Below are 21,110 nucleotides of genomic sequence, written 5' to 3'. Positions count from 1 at the left end.
ATACCTAACTCATCATCTTGGAGCAGGACAGCACCTAACTCTAGGTCACTAGCTTCAACTGCCACTTTAAATGGTTTGTTAAAGTTTGGGGCTGCCAGCACCGGTTCATTGGTTAAGATGGCTTTCAGCCTCTCAAAAGCTGTTTGGCACCTCCTTGACCACATTACTTTTGCTTTTTTCTGTAACATGTCTGTCAGTGGGGCGGTGAGAGTGCTGAAGTTTGGGACAAATTTGCAGTACATAAGAACATAGGAACTAGGAGCAGGAGTAGGCAATTCAGCCCCTCGAGCCTGCTCCGCCATTCAATACGATCTCATCTCAGCCTCAACTCCACTTTCTTGCCTGTTCTCCATAACCCTTCAACCCATTACTAATTAAAAATCTGTCTATCTCCTCCTTAAATTTACTCAATGTCCTGGCATCCACTGCACACTGGGGTAGTGAATTCCACAGACTCACGACCCTTTGAGAGAAGTAATTTCTCCTCAGTTCTGTTTTAAATCAACTACCCCTTATCCTAAAATTATGACCTCTCGTTCTAGATTGCCCCACCAGAGGAAACATCCTCTCTATGTCTACTTGGTCAATCCCCTTAATCATCTTATATACCTCAATTAGATCTCCTCTCATTCTTCTAAACTCCAGAGAGTAAAGGCATAAAATGCTCAATTTCTCAGTAAAACCCACACGTCCCCAAAAAGTGCATTATTTCTCATTTGCCCATGGGGATGAGCAAATCTATCAGTGCCTGTACCTTTGCTTCTCTGGGCAATACTCACCTTTGACCCACAATATGCCCTAGGTAGGTTACTTGAGCGAAATTGCTCTTTGCACGATTTACCACAAAGTCAGCCGCCTGTAACCTTCAGAAGAGGGCTTCTAACTGGACTAGGTGATCCCCCAGGTGTCACTGTACACTAATAGATCATCCAGGTACACTACACAGTTGGCAGACCAACCACTACCTGGTTCATCAGTCTTTGGAAGGTGGTTGGGGTATTTCTTAATCCAAAGGGCATCACCCAGCATTGGAATAAACTGTCTGGGGTGACAAAAGCCGAGATCTCTAGCTCAGATGGTTGAGGGAACCTGCCAGTACCCTTTTTACGTTTTTTTTTGTTATGTAGGTGGTGCTTCCTATTCTATCTGTACAGTCTTTCAGGCGGGGAATTGGGTAGGAATCAGCTCAGGCCACTGCACTAATCTTTCTATAATCAATGCACAGCCTTGGTGAGCCATCGGGTTTGGGCGCTCGGACGACTGGGGAACTCCAACAGCTCTGACTGGGCTCAATCAACTTGTGCTCCAGCAAATACTGAATTTCCTCCCGAACCTGGGGCAGTTTCCTGGGACCTAGGGAATAGGGATTTTGTTTTATGGGAGGGGTCTCTCCTACATCCACATCATGTAGGGTTAGGGTTGTGCATCCTGGTTTGTCCCTGCAGATCCTTTTAAATGCTGTGAGCAGCCTTGTTAGGTCTCCCCTCTGCTCTGTGTTTAAACAGAAGAGTACGGTGTCTAATTTCCTTAACATTTTAGTGTGAGCTAACTGGACTGTAGGGGGTTAGATTTGGGAATCCTCCAGGCCTCCCTCTAACCCATTCTCATTGTCTCTTTCACCCTCCTCCTTCCAGACTGCCTGACAGACATGTGCTTGTTTGTCCTCTTCCCAGCTGTGATACCGTTTTAACATATTGATGTGGCACAGCCTTTGCTTTTTCCTATGATCTGGGGTGTCAATTATATAATTCACCTGATTAATTCTCTTTATTACACTGTACGGGCCACTGAACCGGGCATTCAATGATTCACCCTGCATTGGTAATAGCCACAGGGTCTCCGGCCTTGGTATGTTTATCTGCCTGCCTTTTCATTGTTGTCTAGGAGGTTTTTAGGTGTTTCTGAGCCACTGCACAGGCACTTGTGAGCTGTTCTCGGAACATAGAGACGTAGTTTAACAGGGAATGTTCATCCCTGTGTCCTACAACCCTCTCCTTGATTACTTTTAGAGGACCTCTCACCTCATGTCCATAAACTAATTCAAAAGGACTAAAGCTAGTGGAGTCATTGGGTGAGTCCCTGCTGGCAAACAGAAGAAATCCCAGTCCTTTGTCCCAGTAATGGGGATTGTCCTGCAGGCCCCCACTATTTCGCCACATGAACATTAAAACTTAAAATTGCTGCTGGGTAGAAAAGAGGGCCTATCACAAGGAACTGCCAGGCCCCTCACCCGAAAGACTTTTTTTGTATATTAGCAGGCTGTGCTGGAACAAAGGAACCAGTCCCTGCTTCCCCAGTATACAGAAGACCTGGTCAGGCCAGTTTCGTCACATGACCAACTGGCAGTTGGAGATTTTTGAATTTGAACTTGCCACAGAGTTTTAAAACTCAGAAAGCTGTTTGCTCCTGGACTGAGAACATCTCTCTCCTGTCTGCTCTCATCTTGCTCTCACCAGCTTCGAAAACCATTGAGGACACATGAACCCCAAGAGAGAAAAGTCTCCCACAGTGAACAAGGTTTAAGAAGAAAACTGGGCTCCAACGAAAAGCAAGACTACCTACAAAAGAACTACAGTGAGCTCAAAGCACAGTAACAAGAAACTCTTCTGATATTGCCTCAAACCTCTCCACTTTATTTTTCTTCTGCTCTTTTCTGTCTCTATTTGCATGTGCGTATCGTGTAGGCATGCTAGTGTGAGACGCGGAGTGCGTCATATGCGTTAACCGAATTAGAGTTTAAGTTTAAGTTTTAATAAATTTCACTTATCTTCTTTAAACCTAAGAAAGTTTGTTTATGCTCATTTCTTTGCCTTATAATTGGAAAATGGTGAACAAGGATTCACCAACAGGGAGTTCAAGACACAGTGTGTTTAAAATTAAACCCTGCTACAATAAGACCAAGTGAAGATAGTAAAAGACCCCTAGACACCTTTCTCATCTGGTCGTAACAGGATACTCATAGCAGTATATGCCCTGATCATTGTCTTTAGGGTCTGGTGGTACCACTTCAAAGCCCCTTATGACTGTGGGTGGTAGGCTGAGGACTTTAGCTGGGTAATGTCCAGATTACCCATGACCTTTTAAAAAATACTGGACATAAAATTAATTCCCTGATCCGACTGGATCTCAGAAGACAGCCCATATCGGGTGAAGAATTGGATTAACCCCTACACCACTATCTTGACAGAGGTAGTTCTAAAAGGGATAGCCTCTAGAAATCGAGTAGCCACCTCCATAATGATGAGAAGATACCGGTAGCCCCCTTTTATTTTCGGCAGGGGCCCCACACAATCTCCCAGCACTCTGCTGAATGGTTCCCCAAAAGCCGGTATAGGAATTAGGAATTAGGGGTGCAGGTTTTATTGCAGGTTGGGGCTTCCCCACAACCTGGCACGTGTGCCAAGTCTTACAGAACTCCACTGCATCCTTGTGGAGTTGTGGTCAGTGAAAATGCTGTCTGATACGGGCTTGGGCTTTTCTGATACCAACATGTCCAGCCATTGGAATCACATGAGCTATTCACAATATTTCCCTATGGTACCTAGGCGGCACCACTACCTGATGAACCACTGTCCACTCCTAGTCAGCAGGTTTGTGAGGAAGTCTCCATTTCCTCATCAGCACCTCATTCTTTAAACACTCTGGATTTCCCTCTGCTTCAGCTTCATTTTGGGCAGTCTGTGCTAACTTTTCTAACCCTGGGTCAATTGCTGAGCCTCGACCAAGGAAGATCTGCTGAGCACTTTTCAGATAAACAGACAACAGGGTCATCTGTCTGCAGTGCCAGTTCAGCCTCCTCTGATGGAGCTTGTTTGGCCATTTACCGGGTCACCACACAGTCAGAAAAATTGCTGGGGACCTTTTCCTGTAACTGCTCTGTCTCCCTGACCTTGTTCGGTCTCTCTAACACCACTGGGGAAGCTACCACCTTATCCCCTGCCAGGTCATTACCCAGGAGCAGGGTGACCCCGTCCACAGGTAAACTAGTGACAATCCCACAGTTACCGGTCCTGAAACAAGGCCGCACTCCAGGTGCACGCAATATAAAGGTATGGGCACATACTTTCCCTAATATCGTTTACTAATACTTTAGCATTTGATGCATTCTCTGGGGTAAAGGTCATACCTTTTCTCAGCATAAAGGACTGGGTGTCCCCTGTATCCCTAAGTATGGGCTTACTTGCTTCACTCAAGGAGGTATGGGGTCACTTTTCCTCTGGACAGAAATCCTGGTAACCCTCAGGGAATTTGTGACGTTCTCCCACACTCATGGTGGTATGTTTACTGGGTTTTACTGCCGTAGTTAAAGCCACAGGTTGGTCTGCTGTGCTTTCCTGCACTGTTCTGGTGTACCCTGACTAAACCTATGGGTTTTTACCCGTAACTTCCAGCAGTTTGCTTGTTACAATGGAAACATACAGGCTTTCGGGTGTCACTCCTGTTCTCAGCACCTTCCTTTTTGGCGTGAGGAGAGCCCCCTGTGTTTCCAGCTCTCTCTTCTCGCCCATGGCTGTTCATCCTCCTATCACTCTCCCACCTCCTGTTCTTTTCAGGTTTTTGGAGGTGACTATGGAAGGGTTTCCCTTGGGGCAAGGGCTTATGAACAAGGGTAGAATCATCAGCCATGTTTGCTGCCTGCCTGGCTCGTGGAACCTTTTGTTCCTCCACGTGCTTTTTTATGGAAAAGGGAAGCGAGTTTTTGAACTCTTTGAGGAGGATCACTTCTCTGACATTTTCATAGGTGGACTCTGTCTTAAATGCCTGTATCCTTCGGTCGAAAGCGAGTTGCGTAACCCCTTCGAACTTGATGTAAGTTTGTTCCAGATGCTTTCGGTGAGTTCGGAATTTTTGGTGGTACACCTCCTGTACTAGCTCATATGCACTCTGGAGAGCATTTTTGGTCATCTCGTAGTGTGATGAGCTCTCGTCAGACAATAGGGAATAAACCTCATGGGCTTTTCCCATTAATTTGCTTTGCAGTAGTAGGGTCCAGCACTCCGCTGGTCACTTCAACTATTTTGCAAGCTTTTCAAATGAGATGAAAAATGCTTCCACATCCCCCTCACTGAATTTTGGGAGAACTTTAAGAGCTCAGCATTCGGTCCTGAGCTATGGGTAGTTCCCTCACTAGCAGTGCCTTCAGTGGTTGCATTGGGTCTTCCCCTAGTTAGTTCGAGCCGCCTTAACTCCCTTTCCTCCTTCTCCATCTGGAAAGCTCTTTCTTTTTTTCTTTCCTGATACTCGTTCCTCTTTGGCTCTCTGGAATTCTAATTCCCATCTCCTCTGTTCTAGCTGTATCTAAGCTAATGTTACACTGTCTGTTTCTGACTCTAAACCGGTCTCTGAATCTTCAGTTTCAAATGAAAAATGGTTGGCCACATGTTTTAGAATTTCGGGCTTCCCAGCTTTTGGATGGATAGTAATCTCTAATTGCCCAGCTATATTCCTCAACTCTTCAACAGATAGGGCTTTTAACCTGTTCCAAGTTACGTCACTTTGGTCTAGGAAGGTACTGGCCTCGAATGTGGACACTTCAGTACTCTAGCACTGAAAACCACAAGACAACCAGTATTGAAGTTATTACATTTTTGCTAGGGATCAACTTCCAAATCCCTGTTTGTCTTTGGGTTTGATTCCAGATGCGAGCCTCCAGATTTCAGTTACGATTAGGTGAGGAGGGGTTGAAGGGTTTCCCTCTTTTCCCTCTCCTTGTTTGACCACAACAGGTTTAATTCTTTTTTAAAGTGGATGCACTGGCCAATTCAGTCGGTGTTTGATTACTTAATTGCTATGATCATAACAAGAACCAATTGGACAGGTTTTCTTGAATTTAACAAAGAAAGAGGTTAACTTTATTGTGCTTAAACCAAACTAAGTAAAATAATGAACTACACGGCAGCTTTCACACACACACACACTTGAGGTTCTCACACACACAAATAGGTTACAGTGTGGGGAAGGATAGATTGGTCGAGTTAGAATGCAGAGAAAAAAATGGTATACAGTCTGTGGAGTTTGGTGATTCGGCTGGTTTCCAGCTGAATTCAGTGGTCCTCAGGCTTTTAGTTTGAAGCAATAGATTTGGTGGGTTTCCTGGAGACAGTAATATGGATGATTTCCTCCAAAGGGATTTCTGATTTAGCCAGAGTATGCAGAGGTGGTCAGTCAGCAGGCAGGGTGCAAAGCTTGCAAGCTGGAATGGAGAGGTGGCAGGGGGCTCCCACACGTAGGTCTACTTGCTGCAGAGAAACACCAGCTTAAAACCACTGATGGATTTTGGGGAAGGAGGCGGGGAGGGGGGTGGGGGGGTGCAGCTTGTCACCAGTCAGTCACCCAGTGATTCAAGCATGGTAGTTAGCAGTGTATTTCTTCTTGCTAAAGAGAACAGGCAGTTCCCTTAAACTTGCTGGTATCAGCAGACCTATGAACATACAAATTAGGAGGAGTAGACCACTCGGCCCCTCGAGCCTGCTCCGCCATTCAATAAGATCATGGCTGATCTGATTGCAACCTCGACTCCACATTCCCACCTACCCCCAATAACCTTTCACCCCCTTACTTATCAAGAATCTATCTACCTCTGCCGTTAAAATATTTAAAGACTCTGCTTCCACTGCCTTTTGAGGAAGAGAATTCCAAAGGCTCAAGACCCTTTGCGAGAAAAATTTCTCCTCATCTCTGTCTTAAACAGGCAATTCCTTATTTTTGAATAGTGACCCCTATTTCTAGATTCTCCCACAAGGGGAAATATCCTTTCCACATTCACCCTGTCAAGACCCTTCAGGATCTTATATGCTTCAATCAAGTCACCATTTACTCTTCTGAACTCCAGCGGATACAAGCCAAGCCTGTCCAAACATTCCTCATAAGACAACCAGCCCATTCCAGGTATTAGTCTAGTAAACCTTCTCTAAAACGCTTCCAATGCATTTACATCCTTCCTGAGATAAGGAGACCAATACTGTACACAGTACTCCAGATGTGGTCTCACCAATGCCCTGTATAACTGAAGCATAACTTTTGTATTAAATTCCCCTTGCAAAAAACAATAACATTCTATTAGTTTTCCTAATTATTTGCTGAACCTACCTACTAACCTTTTGCAATTCATGTACTAGATAACCAGATCCCTCTGCATCTCAGAACTCTGCAATCTCTCACCATTTAGATAATATGCTTTTTTTAATTCTTCCTGCCAAAATGGTCAATTTCACATTTTCCCACATTATACTCCATTTGCCAGATCTTTGCCTACTCACTTAACCTATCTATATCCCTTTGTAGTGTCATCAGCAAATTTAGCAACCATACTTTCAGTCCCATCATCCAAGTCATTTATATAAATGTAAAAAGTTGAGGCCCCAGCACTGAACCCTGCGGCACATCATTCGTTACATTGCCAAGCGGAAAATGACCCATTTATGCCTACTCTCTGTTTCCTGTTAGCTAACCAATCTTTTATCCATGCCAATATTTTATCCGCTACACCATGAGCTTTTATTTTCTGCAATAACCTTTGATGTGGTACCTTATCAGATGCCTTCTGGAAATCTAAGTACAGTACATCCACCCTTTTATCCACAGCACATATTACTTCTTCAAAGAACTCCAATAAATTGGTTAAACATGATTTCCTTTTCACAAAACCATGTTGACTCTGCTTGATTACCTTTATTTTTTTCTAAGTGCCCTGCTATAATATCTTTAATAATAGCTTCTAACATTTTCCCTAAGACAGACTGTTATATATGTATATATTGTTATACTCTCTGTAAAATATTAGGAACTAATTAGCTAGGAACTAGTTGTTATGTTTAAGTGTTCCAGTGGGGGGCCTCATTCATGGCTGCACTGGGGAGTCATGTTATATGTAACACAAGAATCAGGTTCTATAGCACAAAGCATGGTACTATAAATAAGACTGACTCCAGCCTTTTCCAAGTTTAAAGTGTGATTCTTTCCAACATCTGGGAACCAGAAACAACATAAAGACGAAACACAGATGTTAAGCTAACTGGACTATAGTTTCCTGCTTTCTGTCTACCTCCCTTTTTGAATAAAGGAGTTACATTCACTATTTTCCAATCTAATGGAACCTTCCCTGAATTTAATGAATTTTGGAAAATTAAAATCAACGCATCAACTATCTCACTAGCCACTTCTTTTAGGACCCTAGGATGAAGTCCAGCAGGACCCGAGGACCTGTCATCCCACAGCTCCAACAATTTGCTCAGTACCACTTCCCTGGTGATTGTAATTTTCTGGAGTTCCTCCCTCCATTCCATTTCTTGACTTATAGCTATTTCTGGGATGTTACTTGTATCCTCGATATAGTGAAGACCGAAACAAAATACCTGTTCAATTCATTGCCATCTCATTTTCCCTTATTAATTCCCCAGACTCAATTTCTATAGGATCAAAGCTCACTTTGTTAACTCTTTTCTTTTTAAAATATCTATAGAAACTCTTACTACCTGTTTTTATATTTCTAGCTAGCTTTATTGCAAACACTAATTTTTCCCTGCTTATCAAACTTTTAGTCATTCTTTGCTGTTTTTTATATTCTGTCCAATCTTCTGACCTGCCTCCCATCTTTGCACAATTATATGCTTTTTCTTTAATTTTGTTACTATCTTTAATTTTTTTAGTTAACCATGGATGCTGGCTCCTCCTCTTGGAATTTTTCCTTCTCATTGAAATGTATCTATTCTGTGTATTCTGAAATATCCCCTTAAACATCTGCCACTGAATTTCTATTGACCTATCCCTTAAATTAATTTGCCGCTTCACTTTAGCTAGCTCTGCTTTCATGACCTCATTAATGCCCTTATTTAGATTTAAAATACTAGCCTTGGACCCATTCTTCTCTCCCTCAAACTGAATGTAAAATTCACTCATATTATGATCGCAGCTACCTAAGGGAACCTTCACTGAGGTCATCAATTAATCCTATCTCATTGCACAATACCAGTTCTAATATAGCCTGCTCTCTGATTGGCTCTAGAATGTGCCATTCTAAGAAACTATCCTGAAAACATTCTATGAACTCCTCACCTAAACTACCTTTGCCCATCTGATTTTTCCAGTCTATATGTAGGTTAAAATCCCCCATGAATATCTCTGTACCTTTCTGACAAGCATCCATTATTTCTTCCGATATATTCTGTCTTGCCATGTGGTTACTATTAGAGACCCAGTACACCATTCTCATGAGTGACTTCTAGCCTTCATCACTTCTCATCTCTACTCAAAAAGCTTCTACATCCTGGTTTCCTGAACATAGGTCATCCCTCTCTACTGCGCTAATGCCATCATTAATTAACAGAGCCACCCCTCCACCTTTTCCCAGCTTCCTATCCTTCCTAAATATCATATACCCTTCAATATTCAGTTCTCAATCTCCCAATCTATGTCATCCTGCAGCCATGTCTCTGTAATGGCTATCAGATTGTAATTATTTATTTCTATTTGCACTATCAGCTCATCTATTTTCTTTCAAATGCTACCTGCATTCAGATACAGAGCCTTCAGTTTTGTTCTTTTATTATTTTTGCAACGTCTAATCTTGATTGCTGATTTACTCTTAGATTTGTACTCTCTATCCCTTCCTGTCACAGTCTGTTTATCATTTCTCAAATTAACACCTTTTTTCGCCTGCCTTGTCTCTATTCTATGATTTACCATATCTTCCCAAATTTTATCCCTTGCCCCACTGTTTAGTTTAAAACTCTCTCTACTTCCCTAGCTATGCGGCTCACTAGAACACCAACCCCAACACATTTCAGGTGTAAACCGTCCCAGCGGTGCAGTCCCCACTTTCCCCAGTACTGGTGCCAGTGTCCCACAAACTGGAACCCACTTCTATCACACCAGTCTTTGAGCCACGTTTTAATTTCTCTGATCTTATTTGCCTTATGGCAATTTTCACGTGGCTCAGGTAATGATCCGGAGATTATTACCTTTGAGGTTCTGCTTTTAATGTGGTGCCCAGCTCCTCACACTGACTAGGCAGAACCTTCTTCCTTGTTCTGCCCATGTCGTCGGTACCTAAATGGACCATGCCGACTGGATCCACACCACCCCCCCCCCCAACTGTAAGTTCCTCTCCAGCCCTCAGCAGATGTCCAGAGCCTTGGCACCTGGCAGGCAACACAGCCTCTGGACTCTTGCTCTTTGTTGCAGAGAACAGTGTCACTATACTGTCCCTGACTACCACTACATTCCTTTGTGCTCCCCCCACTTGAGTGGCTTCCTATACACGGTGCCACAGTCAGTTAGCTCATCCACCCTGCAGCCCCAACTCTCATCCAAACAAGCTGACAATACCTTAAACCTGCTGGACAATCGCAAAGGCTGAGGCTCCTGCACTCCTGCACTCCAGGCCCCCTTACCTGCCTCAGCTGCAGCCACACTCTCTTGTCCTTGACCAGTGGCAAATCAGAAGACCCTATCCTAAGATGTATGACCACCTCCTGGTACAAAGTGCCCAGGTAACTTTCCCCCTCCCTGATGTGTCACGGTGTCTGCAGCTTGGCTCCCAGCTCAATGGCTCTGTGCCGAAGCTCCTCGAGCTGGAAACACTTACTGCAGACATGTTTGCCCTGGATCACACTGGCATCCAGGAGCTCCCTTATGCTGCAGCCATGACACATCACCTGTCTTGCCATCCTGAATGTGTCTTAATTAACTAATTAATTATGTTATTCAAATATTTATTTACTTTTTTTTATATATTTTATCAACCTTACCACCAATTCCTGTACTATTTTAAAGCTTAGGAATAGGATAGACCTTAGCCACCTACCAGATACTCACCAAATAGCTGGCATCTTCCCCTGTTAGAACCAAATCCTACAGGGTGAGAAAATTAGAAAAAGCAAAGGAGCACTTCCTTCCACTCTTCACCCAACTCCCTCAACTTACCGAACTCCCAGCACTCTGTTCAAGTTGCACTCAGTGCGGCATTTTGTCTCCCTCCTCACAGGTCTTTGCAATGTAGGATACAGTGTTGCAAATTAGGTGGCCACCTTAAGCTTCTAGCAAAGTCATCTTTTATCGATTCCCTTTTAAATTTCTTTTCAAAATATAAATTCAGGTCTCCAGTCAGTGGATTAAAGAAAATTATCATTCAACAAGCACATTGGTGTGACATGTACATTTATCAGTAACAGTTATTGGATAACAATTGGGAGCGGGAATGCTGATCTTTTTCCTCCTCTCCCTGGCCTGGGAGAACTAAGACCAAATGTAGTGCTTTCACAGATTGAGCACCTAGTCTAAGATTACACTCTAAGCAGTAATGAGGTCATGTCGCATTGTTAGAGGTGCTGTCTTTCAGCTGGGATCATAAAGTAAGACTCGGAATGTCTGCTTCCAGCAGTTCAAATGGCCATTAAAGATCCCATGGCACTATTTGATGAGGAACAGGGAACTCTGTCAGTGTCCTGGCCAATATTCCTCCCTCAAATACCAGTGCCAAAAGCAGATTAATAGATTGTTGTTTGTGGAATTTTGCTGTGCACACAATGACATGCCACCATTTGCTTCTTCACTATTGAGCTGCCTACTTGTGTGGGTTTCTTAGCCAAATCTTTGTGTTTCAGCTTCTCCAGACTATGATTTTGGTGTCAAATTTATGTTGGTACAGATATAGATTTAGCACAAAAAGCCCAAGTATCTACAGTTATCAGATAAGTTCAAAGTTTTCTCAATTTTGCTTCAACATCTGCATGCCAAGAACATTGTAATGAGACATTTTAATTACATATATCGTGAGTAAAACTGGCAAAATAGTCTCAAATTAAGGACTTTTCTTACAAAGTCAAACCCACTGAGAACTAGATTTGTTTTACCCAAATTGGTCCCTCTTTAAGACAATTAACATTGATCATGAAAAGAAGCTGTCATCCTATTCATCTGGAAATGGAGTCAAACGCAGGCAGAGAGGTGAAAAGATGCAATGTACATAGTTTCACAGGATTACATTATGCAAATATACTTGAAATGTCACAAAGGAGGCATAATGGATTAGGATTCAGTCACAAGGGCAAAGAGATTTGAATGAAAAGTGGCAAAGAAATCGAGAGGTGTGATGTGACATTTAACAAAAGTTTTCATCTGGGAGACAGCAGAACATTATTACTTTTGAAAGTATACAGTAGTGTTGGGTAATGATTCTGTGAACAACTATTAAACTAGAATAAATACCATAAGACTACAACAACTCAGATTCTCAACATTCATTCCAAACAGTAAAGTAGTTTGGTTCAATACCACATTTTAACCTGGCCCAAAGTGCAATAATATATTTTCAATATTAGACGCAACAGAGGAATTTGAATTTATATATCCTGCATTTTAAAGCAGACATTATTAATATTAAGTTGTCAAGGACCATAGCTAATCAGTACAGATTTATGACTCTTTAAAGTACTTTTTTTTTTAAAGATTATGCCTATCTCTACTTGCCTAGAAAATGTGGTGAACATTCAACTGAGTGGCTTGCCAGGTCAGTACAGAGGATGTTGAGAATGAGCTACACGTGTAGAGAAGGTTCATGTGTAGATCAGACTCAGTAGGAGTGGCACGGTCTCTTCCCTGAAGGACCTTAGTGAATCAAAGAACAAAGAACAGTACAGCACAGTAACAGGCCATTTGGCCCTCCAAGCCTGCGCCGATCATGATGCCTGTCTAAACTAACACCTTCTGCACTTTCGGGGTCCGTATCCCTCTATTCCCATCCTATTCATGTATTTGTCAAGATGCCTCATAAACGTCGCTATCGTACCTGCTTCAACCACCTCCCCCGGCAGCAGTTCCAGGCACTCACCACCCTCTGCGTAAAAAACTTGCCTCGCACATCCCCTCTAAACTTTGCCCCTCGCACCTTAAATCTATGTCCCCGAGTAACTGATTCTTCCACCCTGGGAAAAAGCTTCGGACTATCCACTCTGTCCATGCCACTCATAACTTTGTAAACCTCTATCATGTCGCCCCTTCACCTCCGTCGTTCCAGTGAAAACAATCAGGGCTTATCCAACCTCTCCTCATAGCTAGTACCCTCCAGATCTGGCAACATCCTGGTAAACCTCTTCTGTACCCTCTCCAAAGCCTCCACATCCTTCTAGTAGTGTGGTGACCAGAATTGTACGCAATATTCTAAGTGTGACCTAACTAAGGTTCTGTACAGCTGCAGCATGACTTACCAATTTTTATACTCTGTGCCCCAACCGATGAAGGCAAGCATGCCGTATGCCTTCTTGACTACCTTATCCACCTGCGTTGCCACTTTCAGTGACCTGTGGACCTGTACGCCCAGATCTCTCTGCCTGTCAATACTCCTAAGGGTTCTGCCATTTACTGTATAAAATCAGTTGGGTTTTTACAACAACCTTGCATGCTGGTACCATCAGGCCTGATAGCCTAGAAGAGACATTAGCAAGCAAAGGATTTTAGATATAAAGCATAAAATGTTATCAAAGCAGAAGGACCAATGCCTTTGAGACAATTTCAAGAATATAGCTTGCAGTTCATTCGCCACTGGAGATGAAGCTAACATGGAGAAGCTGCAGTGATGAGGCTAGTCCGCCACTTGAAATTTACAGCTGTGGTTGTACAAATTTTAATCAAAATTCTAATCTTGATGAGAAGTGGAAGATAAATGATTTAACCCAGTATAGCTACTTAAAGGAAACATTTTTAGAAGACAAGAGCAGGAAAATTCATAGACTTCTAATTTAAGAGATTTGAAAAGTGTGAAGACCATTTAGAAAAGTGTGAAGAAGGTGGAAACGTAGTAGTTTGCAATTTAGACTGAATTGCAATTTAACAGTTACCTTAGGTACACATTAACAGAAGGATAAGGATAAAGTGCGACTCCCTGATCTGAACTCTCAGCCAGAAGCTGCACCTGCAGGAATGTATTCCTGGAAATCACTTGCTATTTCTCGAGATGCGATCCCGACAAGTGGAGTTCCTTACTGGTCGTGTCTGACGATAGAATCACCCCCATAGCATAACAGAACAAATACATGCAGGTGCAAGGCAGAAATCAAGAAAAGTCTGCCAATAAACCAGATATTACAGGCTACTCACACAAAATGTACCCTAGTAGAGGAAATGGTGCCAGCAAAAGATGCTGAACTGTTACTATGGGTCGGATTTTTAAAGCCTGACGGGAGTGGAAGTAGATGCACTTGCGATTTGAAAATCATGTTCTTGGAAATCGGCACTGGATCCCGCCACATCCAGAATGCAAAGCTATTTTTAAAGAGACACGGGAGAGTGGGAACGGCAAGTCTGCACACCTCCAATTGATTGCCTGTTGAGCTCATTGTGGAGCCCATTAACTGGTTTGTCAGCAGCAGTTTGTGATTTTCAAAGGAAGGGCATGGGGAAAACGCCATGTCTGGACCCAGCAGAGTGTCGAAGACATGAACAATGCAGAGGCCATGAAGGCTATGGAAAGGGCTGATTAACATGATACAGAGGTTCAAAATAAAGCTCAGCTGTTCCAAAAGTGCCACAGAGTAGCTATTGCTGGAGCTGCAAGAGTTGCTTTTCTCAGTAGTGAGTGGTAGGAATTTGGAGAGGAACGTGAGCCCACCGACATCACTAGGGCAACTGGGGTTGGCAGGGGAAGGCCTGGTGAACACACAAAGCCCAGCTGAGGGAGTTCAGATGGGAACAGGATACTCTGACATTGGACAGAGCAGCCAGGATGAACTTCAGCAAATGCAACCTCCTGGACAGCTGGAGACCAGAGGTTCACATGGGAGTGCTGCAAGGGCAGAACCCACTACCCAGCATATTGGGTCTACCGCCCAAGAGTCAGCTGCCTGCAAATGACACAATGCTAGTGTTGTACAGGCCACGCCCATCCAGACAGATGGTCTCAGACCTTTGTGCTGTGATCCACAATGACCTGATGCCCTGTGGCCCCCATGGCAGTCCTTTACCTGCAGCCGTCAAGGTCTCTGTGGCCCTGAATCTTTATGCAATCGGGTCGTTCCAGGGATCAGCATCAGACCTAGGTGGAATCTCTCAGTCTGCAGCTCATTGCACCATCAGGCAAATCATGGATGCCATATTCAGGAGGACGGGAGCTACATCCACTTTGACACAAAAGGGCCTGTGCAGGCACAGAGGGCATTGGGTTTCGCCTCCATTGCTGGATTCTCCCAGGTGCAGGCATCATCGATTGCACCCATGTGGCCATCAAGGCACCAAGTGACTGGCCAGTGAGATCCGTCAACAGGAAGGACATGCACTCCCTCAACGTCCAACTGGTCTGTGACCACAACAAGAGCTTCCTCCATGTGTGCGCTCGCTTTTCTGGCAGCTGCCATGACTCCATGATGCCAGTCTAGGCTGCCTCAGATCTTTACTCCATCTCCCAAAGTGCATGAACGGATCAAGGGGACAAGGGAAATTCCTAGAAAAAATGGCTACTGGCCCCACTACAGAACCCCAGGCAGAGGCACAGAAGTGATACAACCAATGTCACATGCTCAGCAAGCCAACCATTGCGCAGGCCATCAGGCTTCTGAAGAAATGATACCAGTGCCTGGACTGGTCTGGTAGTGCCTTCCAATACCATCCTGCAAGGGTCTTGGTCATTGTGTTGGTGTGCTGCCGCTCCATATCATGGCCCTCCAGAGAGGTCTGGACCTTGAGGATAGTGAGGCCCTAGAAGGAGATAGCTCACTGGGGAAGGAGCAGGAGTAAAGAGACGAGGAAGAAGAGGAAGCGGAGCGGGATAAACGGAACAGAGAGGTGCCCCTACTGCCCGATGAGGTGGTCTCCTCCTGCTACCTTCTGGGAAGAGGACCGCCCTCCTTTCCCTCATGGTTTCCAGTATTAGATCCAGGTCGGCATCGATGAAGCGAGGGTCTGGCTTGCCCCAATGCCAGACCTCCGGCTCCCCTAAGACATCTCACTTCCCTCTGGTGCTGTGGAAGGCAGATCTCTCTCTCTGGACAACCAGCAGCCATAGTGATGGCTGCCATGGGATGTCTACACGAGTCCCACACTTCATTTGGCCCACCTCCATTCCCAGCCCCACTGGCTCTAAGAGGACAGGAAACCAGTCTCCATACCAATTAAGGGCTTACCCATTTGAAAATCTGAGCCTGAATCAGTTTCCCAACAGAGGCAGGTTTCTGACCCAAAACCAGACGCAGCTCCTGTTTCCTGCCGTCGTAACAAAAATCCAGCCCGATTCGGCAGTTAAACCACTCTTGATCAAAGTGATTGTGCGTCTTTATACGAAAATTATAGACTTCAACAAGCAGCACACAAAATGCTGCTTGTTACACCAGTGTCTGAACTTTGCCAAGCCTATACTGCCAGTTCTCAATACTGGACAGATAATGCTGTTATGCTAGACTGAAACACAATGAGCACAATTTCTGGTCTAACCTCTGGGTTGCACCTGTGGAGGAAACCCCGGGTCTTGCTCCTCTGGTGTTACTGGCTATTCAACTCAGTTCGTGGAAACCCAGCAACCACTGTCTACGTTTTCATGACAAAGGCTTCTCTTATTCCACAGCAGCAGTTCTATCGACCTGGTTTCTCGTGGCTCTGCTGCTGCGATAAGGGAGCCCGTTTCAGTGATATAAACTGAAGGAGCCATTGTGTGGCTGAGGGACCCCGTGATCCAAGGAGGGTAGGTAGCAGGATGAATGTGCTCATTATGTGCTTTGTCGGCACAGCAGCCTGCGTGCAGCATTAGGTGCTGCTTTGCTAAAATGTACAAAACCAAAAATTATCTGCTGCTTCCATTCCAATTTAAAACATGTTTTCCATCACAGTCCCGTAATGACGCCCCTTGTCACAATTATGTGCTATAGTTTGGAATGATCTGCTACATTTATGCTTAAAAACAATCCAGACATAATTTCAAGGTCCTTCTCAGCTTAGCTTAATGTAGTCAGAACTATGCACATAAACCATGCACTGGTTGACCTTATGATGTAACCTTAGAACCAGAGGACACAGCCTGCACTTGAAGGGGAGCTAAATTAAAAACTAATCTGTGGAAACAATATTTCAGTGAGAGACTGATCAATTATAAGGAACAAGCTCCCGAGAGAGACTGTGGAAGCAATTGGTCTTGATTCATTCAATTAGAAATTAGATAGATTTCTTTCAGAAAATAACATTTTGAGAGATAGTATATGAGTACCATCTACGTATATGGATATGTATATAGTATATGGGGCGGCACAGTGGCGCAGTGGTTAGCACCGCAGCCTCACAGCTCCAGCAACCCGGGTTCAATTCTGGGTACTGCCTGTGTGGAGTTTGCAAGTTCTCCTTGTGACCGTGTGGGTTTTCGCTGGGTGCTCCGGTTTCCTCTCAGAGCCAAAGCCTTGCAGGTTGATAGGTAAATTGGCCATTATAAATTGCCCCTAGTGTAGGTAGGTAGGTAGGGGAATATAGGGAAGGTTGGGATGTGGGAGGAATATGGGATTAGTGTAGGATTAGCATAAATGGGTGGTTGATGGTTGGTACAGACTCGGTGGGCCAAAGGGCCTGTTTCAGTGCTGTATCTCTAAATAAATAAATAATTTGGGATAGAACATGTGTTAAGTGCAGCATTCTTGGGAAGAAAAAGGTGGCTTTGGGCCTATGCTTCCCAAAGTTCTCCATCAATGAGGTTTTCCTTGCATCATTTCTGGATTTGTTATGGACTAATTGTTGGAGAATGATTGCTATGATTAGTCAACAACTCCATTATTATTGTATCATATGTCTACGAAGATAGTGGAAGGCAAACTAGATGGATCTTAGTCTTTTATCATCTAGCAATTCCTCTGTTCTTATGTAACTGAGGATCTCCCAAGATACATCGGATTCAGTGCAAAATTGCAGTGTTTCATATTACATCTTGTCTGCTAATAAAGGGTGCAAACAAAGCTGTAAGAGGAACATCAACTCCCCTCCACCTCAAAAACAATTGCCTAATGACAATTCAAGGGAAAGGAAACTTAAATTATCAATGAATGTATAACCCTTTTTTGAAGTTTAAACCACTTACCACAGTTTGATGGTTGACTTGAATCACTTCATCCCCTGCATGAATCTTCTTGCACTGATCTGCAGGAGACTGTGTGCAGAGAAAGGAATCATATCAGAGACCTCAGAGTATAACTTAACTAAAAAGATACTGTGGATGCTCCCCTTATTAAGACCTGAGGAACAATGGTGAAGTTCTGGAGCACAAAGAAATAGATTTCAAAATATTATGAACAGATAAGCTTTGACAGGATTAATGAGTAAGGAAAATGCAGTCCTAAAGTGTATTTTCATCATACTATTATACATATATTTAGAAAGCTACCTTTGAAAAGTAACCTCACAATTGTTCAGGCCCCATCACATTATGCTACATAACTTCAGGTTTTGTGTCACAATTAGCAAGTTAATACCTAAAACTCCAAACCATGCAAATGTTGAAGCAAGGTGCAGGAAGATATCAATGGACTGGTCAAGTGGGCAGAAAAGTGGCAAATGGAATTCAACCCGGAGAAGTGAGGTGATGCATTTAGGGAGGTCAGACAAGGCAAAGGAATACACAATTAATGGGAGAATACTGAGAGGTGTAGAGGAAGTGAAGGACCTTGGAGTGAATGTCCGCAGATCCATGAAGGTAGCAGGACAGGTTGATCAGATGGTTAAGAAGGCATATGGAATCCCTCCCTTTATTAGCCAAGGTATAGCATATAAGAGCAGGGAGGTTATACTGGAACTGTATGAATCATTCGTTAGACCACAACGTGAGCACTGTGTGCAGCTCTGGTCACTTCATTACAGAAAGGACGTAATTGCACCAGAGAGGGTACAGAGGAGATTTACAAGGATGTTGCTAGGACTGGAAAAATGTAGCTATGAGGAAAGGTTGGATAGACTGCGGTTGTTCTCCTTGCAACAGAGGAGGCTAAGGGGAGATTTGATTGAAATGTACAAAAAACTGTACAAAATATACAATGGATGTGAAGAGCCAATTTACCTTAGCAGAGAGGTCAGTGAATAGGGGGCATAGGTTTAAAGTGATTGGCAGAAAGATTAGAGGGAAGATGAGGAAAATTTTTTTCACCTAGAGGGTGGTAAGGGTCTGAAACTCACTGCCTGAAAGGGTAATAGAGGCAGAAACCCTCAATCCATTTAAAAGGTGTCTGGATATGCACCTCAAGTGCCTTAAGGCTATGGACCAAATGCTGGATGGTGGGATTAGAATGGGTGGCTCATTTTTCAACCAGCGCGGACATGATGGACCAAGTGGCCTCTTTCTGCGCCGTAAACTTTCCATGATTCTATGCAAAGTATTGCATATTTGCAAAGTAAAGAATATTAAATGGATAGTTCACATGGTTCTGCTTCCGGGGTGTAGGTTTGTTTGATGGGATCATTGGTCGTAGAATTGGCCCTGCTATCTTATACATCTATCTTCAACCCCTGTCCCCCCTTGTGAGGTTCTACATCAGGAATAACCTCTCAAAATTACCTCTTTTTGTACCTATATTACTAAACATTATGAAAAGAAAATGTGTTTACGTGAAGCGAGCAACAGTACAATGACAGTAAAATAAGAGCAAAATACTATGGGATGCTGGAACACTGAAATGACAACAGAAAGTGCTGGATATATTCAGCAGGTCTGGCAGCATGCGCTTTCTATTCCCAGTACAATGACAGTGTTGGATACACTGTTACGGACTGCAGTTTAGAGATATTCTCGAAGAGTCAAAACTGTATACTGTGCTGGACTACAAAAAGACTATATTGGAGTGTATTCTGCAAGGATTAACAACCAACAGTCAGTGAAATACTCTGAAATAATGAAATATCTGTAGATGTAGTAACATAAGAAAAGTACTACAAAATCCTCTGGCTATGCCTTCAACTGAAATTATGCAGAGCTTGAAGAATTTAAAAGGTATGGCCATCACTATATGAAGATGTTTCTCAGTGTGATCTCACCCCTATCAAGAGGGAACACAGCCTTTTGCACTTGCAGAATACACTTTTTGTAGTCCAGCACAGTATACAGTTTTGACTCTTCGAAAATATCTCTAAACTACAGTCCGCAACAGTGTACCCAACACTGTCGCTGTACTGAGAACAGAAACAGACTTTTATGGTGCCAAGCGCAGGACATGATCGATAGGGATTAGTGATTAGTCAATTATCTGAGATGCACAGAGCCTTCGAAAGATCTTGTTACAGTGTTCCGTTCTCCACCCGCTACCCCAGCAGACATTGAGCTCTCCCTTGAGAAAGCCCATGCTATTCAATGCTCTAATGGTTCAAGAATCAGAGACTTTTGCTGATCCTTCTGCAACCCACACATCCTAAATTCAATATCTTTGTCTGGATGTGATTTCTTTCTGCTTTGGATCTAATGTTTGATTGATTTTAAAATGCCTGCACTTTCAAAGTGACAATGCCTGAATGTCAATGTTCAAAAGAAACTAGCAATTGTTTATTGTTCATGGGATGTGACTGCCACTGGTAAGGCCAGCATTTATTGCCCATCCTTAATTGCCCTTGAGAAGGTGGTGGTTAGGCTCCGTCTTGAACCGTTGCAGTGCATGTGGTGTAGGTACACCCTATGCTGTTAGGGAGGAAGTTCCAGGATTTTGAACCAGTGACGGGGAAGGAACGGCAATTTAGTTCCAAGTCAGAATGGTGTGTGACAGGTGGTGGTGTTCCCATGCATCTGCTGCCCTTGCCCTTCTAGGTGGTAGAGGTTACCGGTTTGGTAGGTGCTATTGAAGGAGGCTTGGCAAGTTACTGCAGTGCATCTTGTAGATGGTACACACTACTGCCGCTGTGTGCCAGTGGTGGAGGGAGTAAATGTTTAAGGTGGTGAATGAAGTGCTGATCAAGAGGTCTGCTTTATCCTGTATGGGGTTGCAGATGGAGAATATCGAGCTTCTTGAGTGTTGTAGCAGCTACACCCATTAGGCAAGTGGTCAGAATTCCAAAACACTCCTGACTTGTGCCTTATAGATGGTGGACAGGCTTTGGGGAGTCAGGAGGTGAGTTACTCACCTTCATAAGATCTTGTTACAGTGTTAAATTCTCCACCTGAAACCCCAGTAGAC

The 21,110-nt window shown here is 43.7% G+C and overlaps 1 protein-coding gene across 1 annotated transcript in view; it reads right to left on the bottom strand.

The window, feature by feature from the left end:
• The window catches only part of si:ch211-26b3.4 (connector enhancer of kinase suppressor of ras 2), an 867,895-nt gene that overhangs the window by 413,513 nt on the left and 433,272 nt on the right, over positions 1–21,110 (bottom strand). The window contains exon 8 of the mRNA XM_068047793.1: positions 18,041–18,109. Within this exon, the coding sequence (XP_067903894.1) occupies positions 18,041–18,109 (69 nt within the window). The remainder of the gene's footprint in view (positions 1–18,040; positions 18,110–21,110) is intronic.

The sequence above is a fragment of the Heterodontus francisci genome, chromosome 15, assembly GCF_036365525.1.
Source record: "Heterodontus francisci isolate sHetFra1 chromosome 15, sHetFra1.hap1, whole genome shotgun sequence".
NCBI lineage: Eukaryota > Metazoa > Chordata > Chondrichthyes > Heterodontiformes > Heterodontidae > Heterodontus > Heterodontus francisci.
This window is presented reverse-complemented; position numbering and strand designations above follow the sequence as displayed.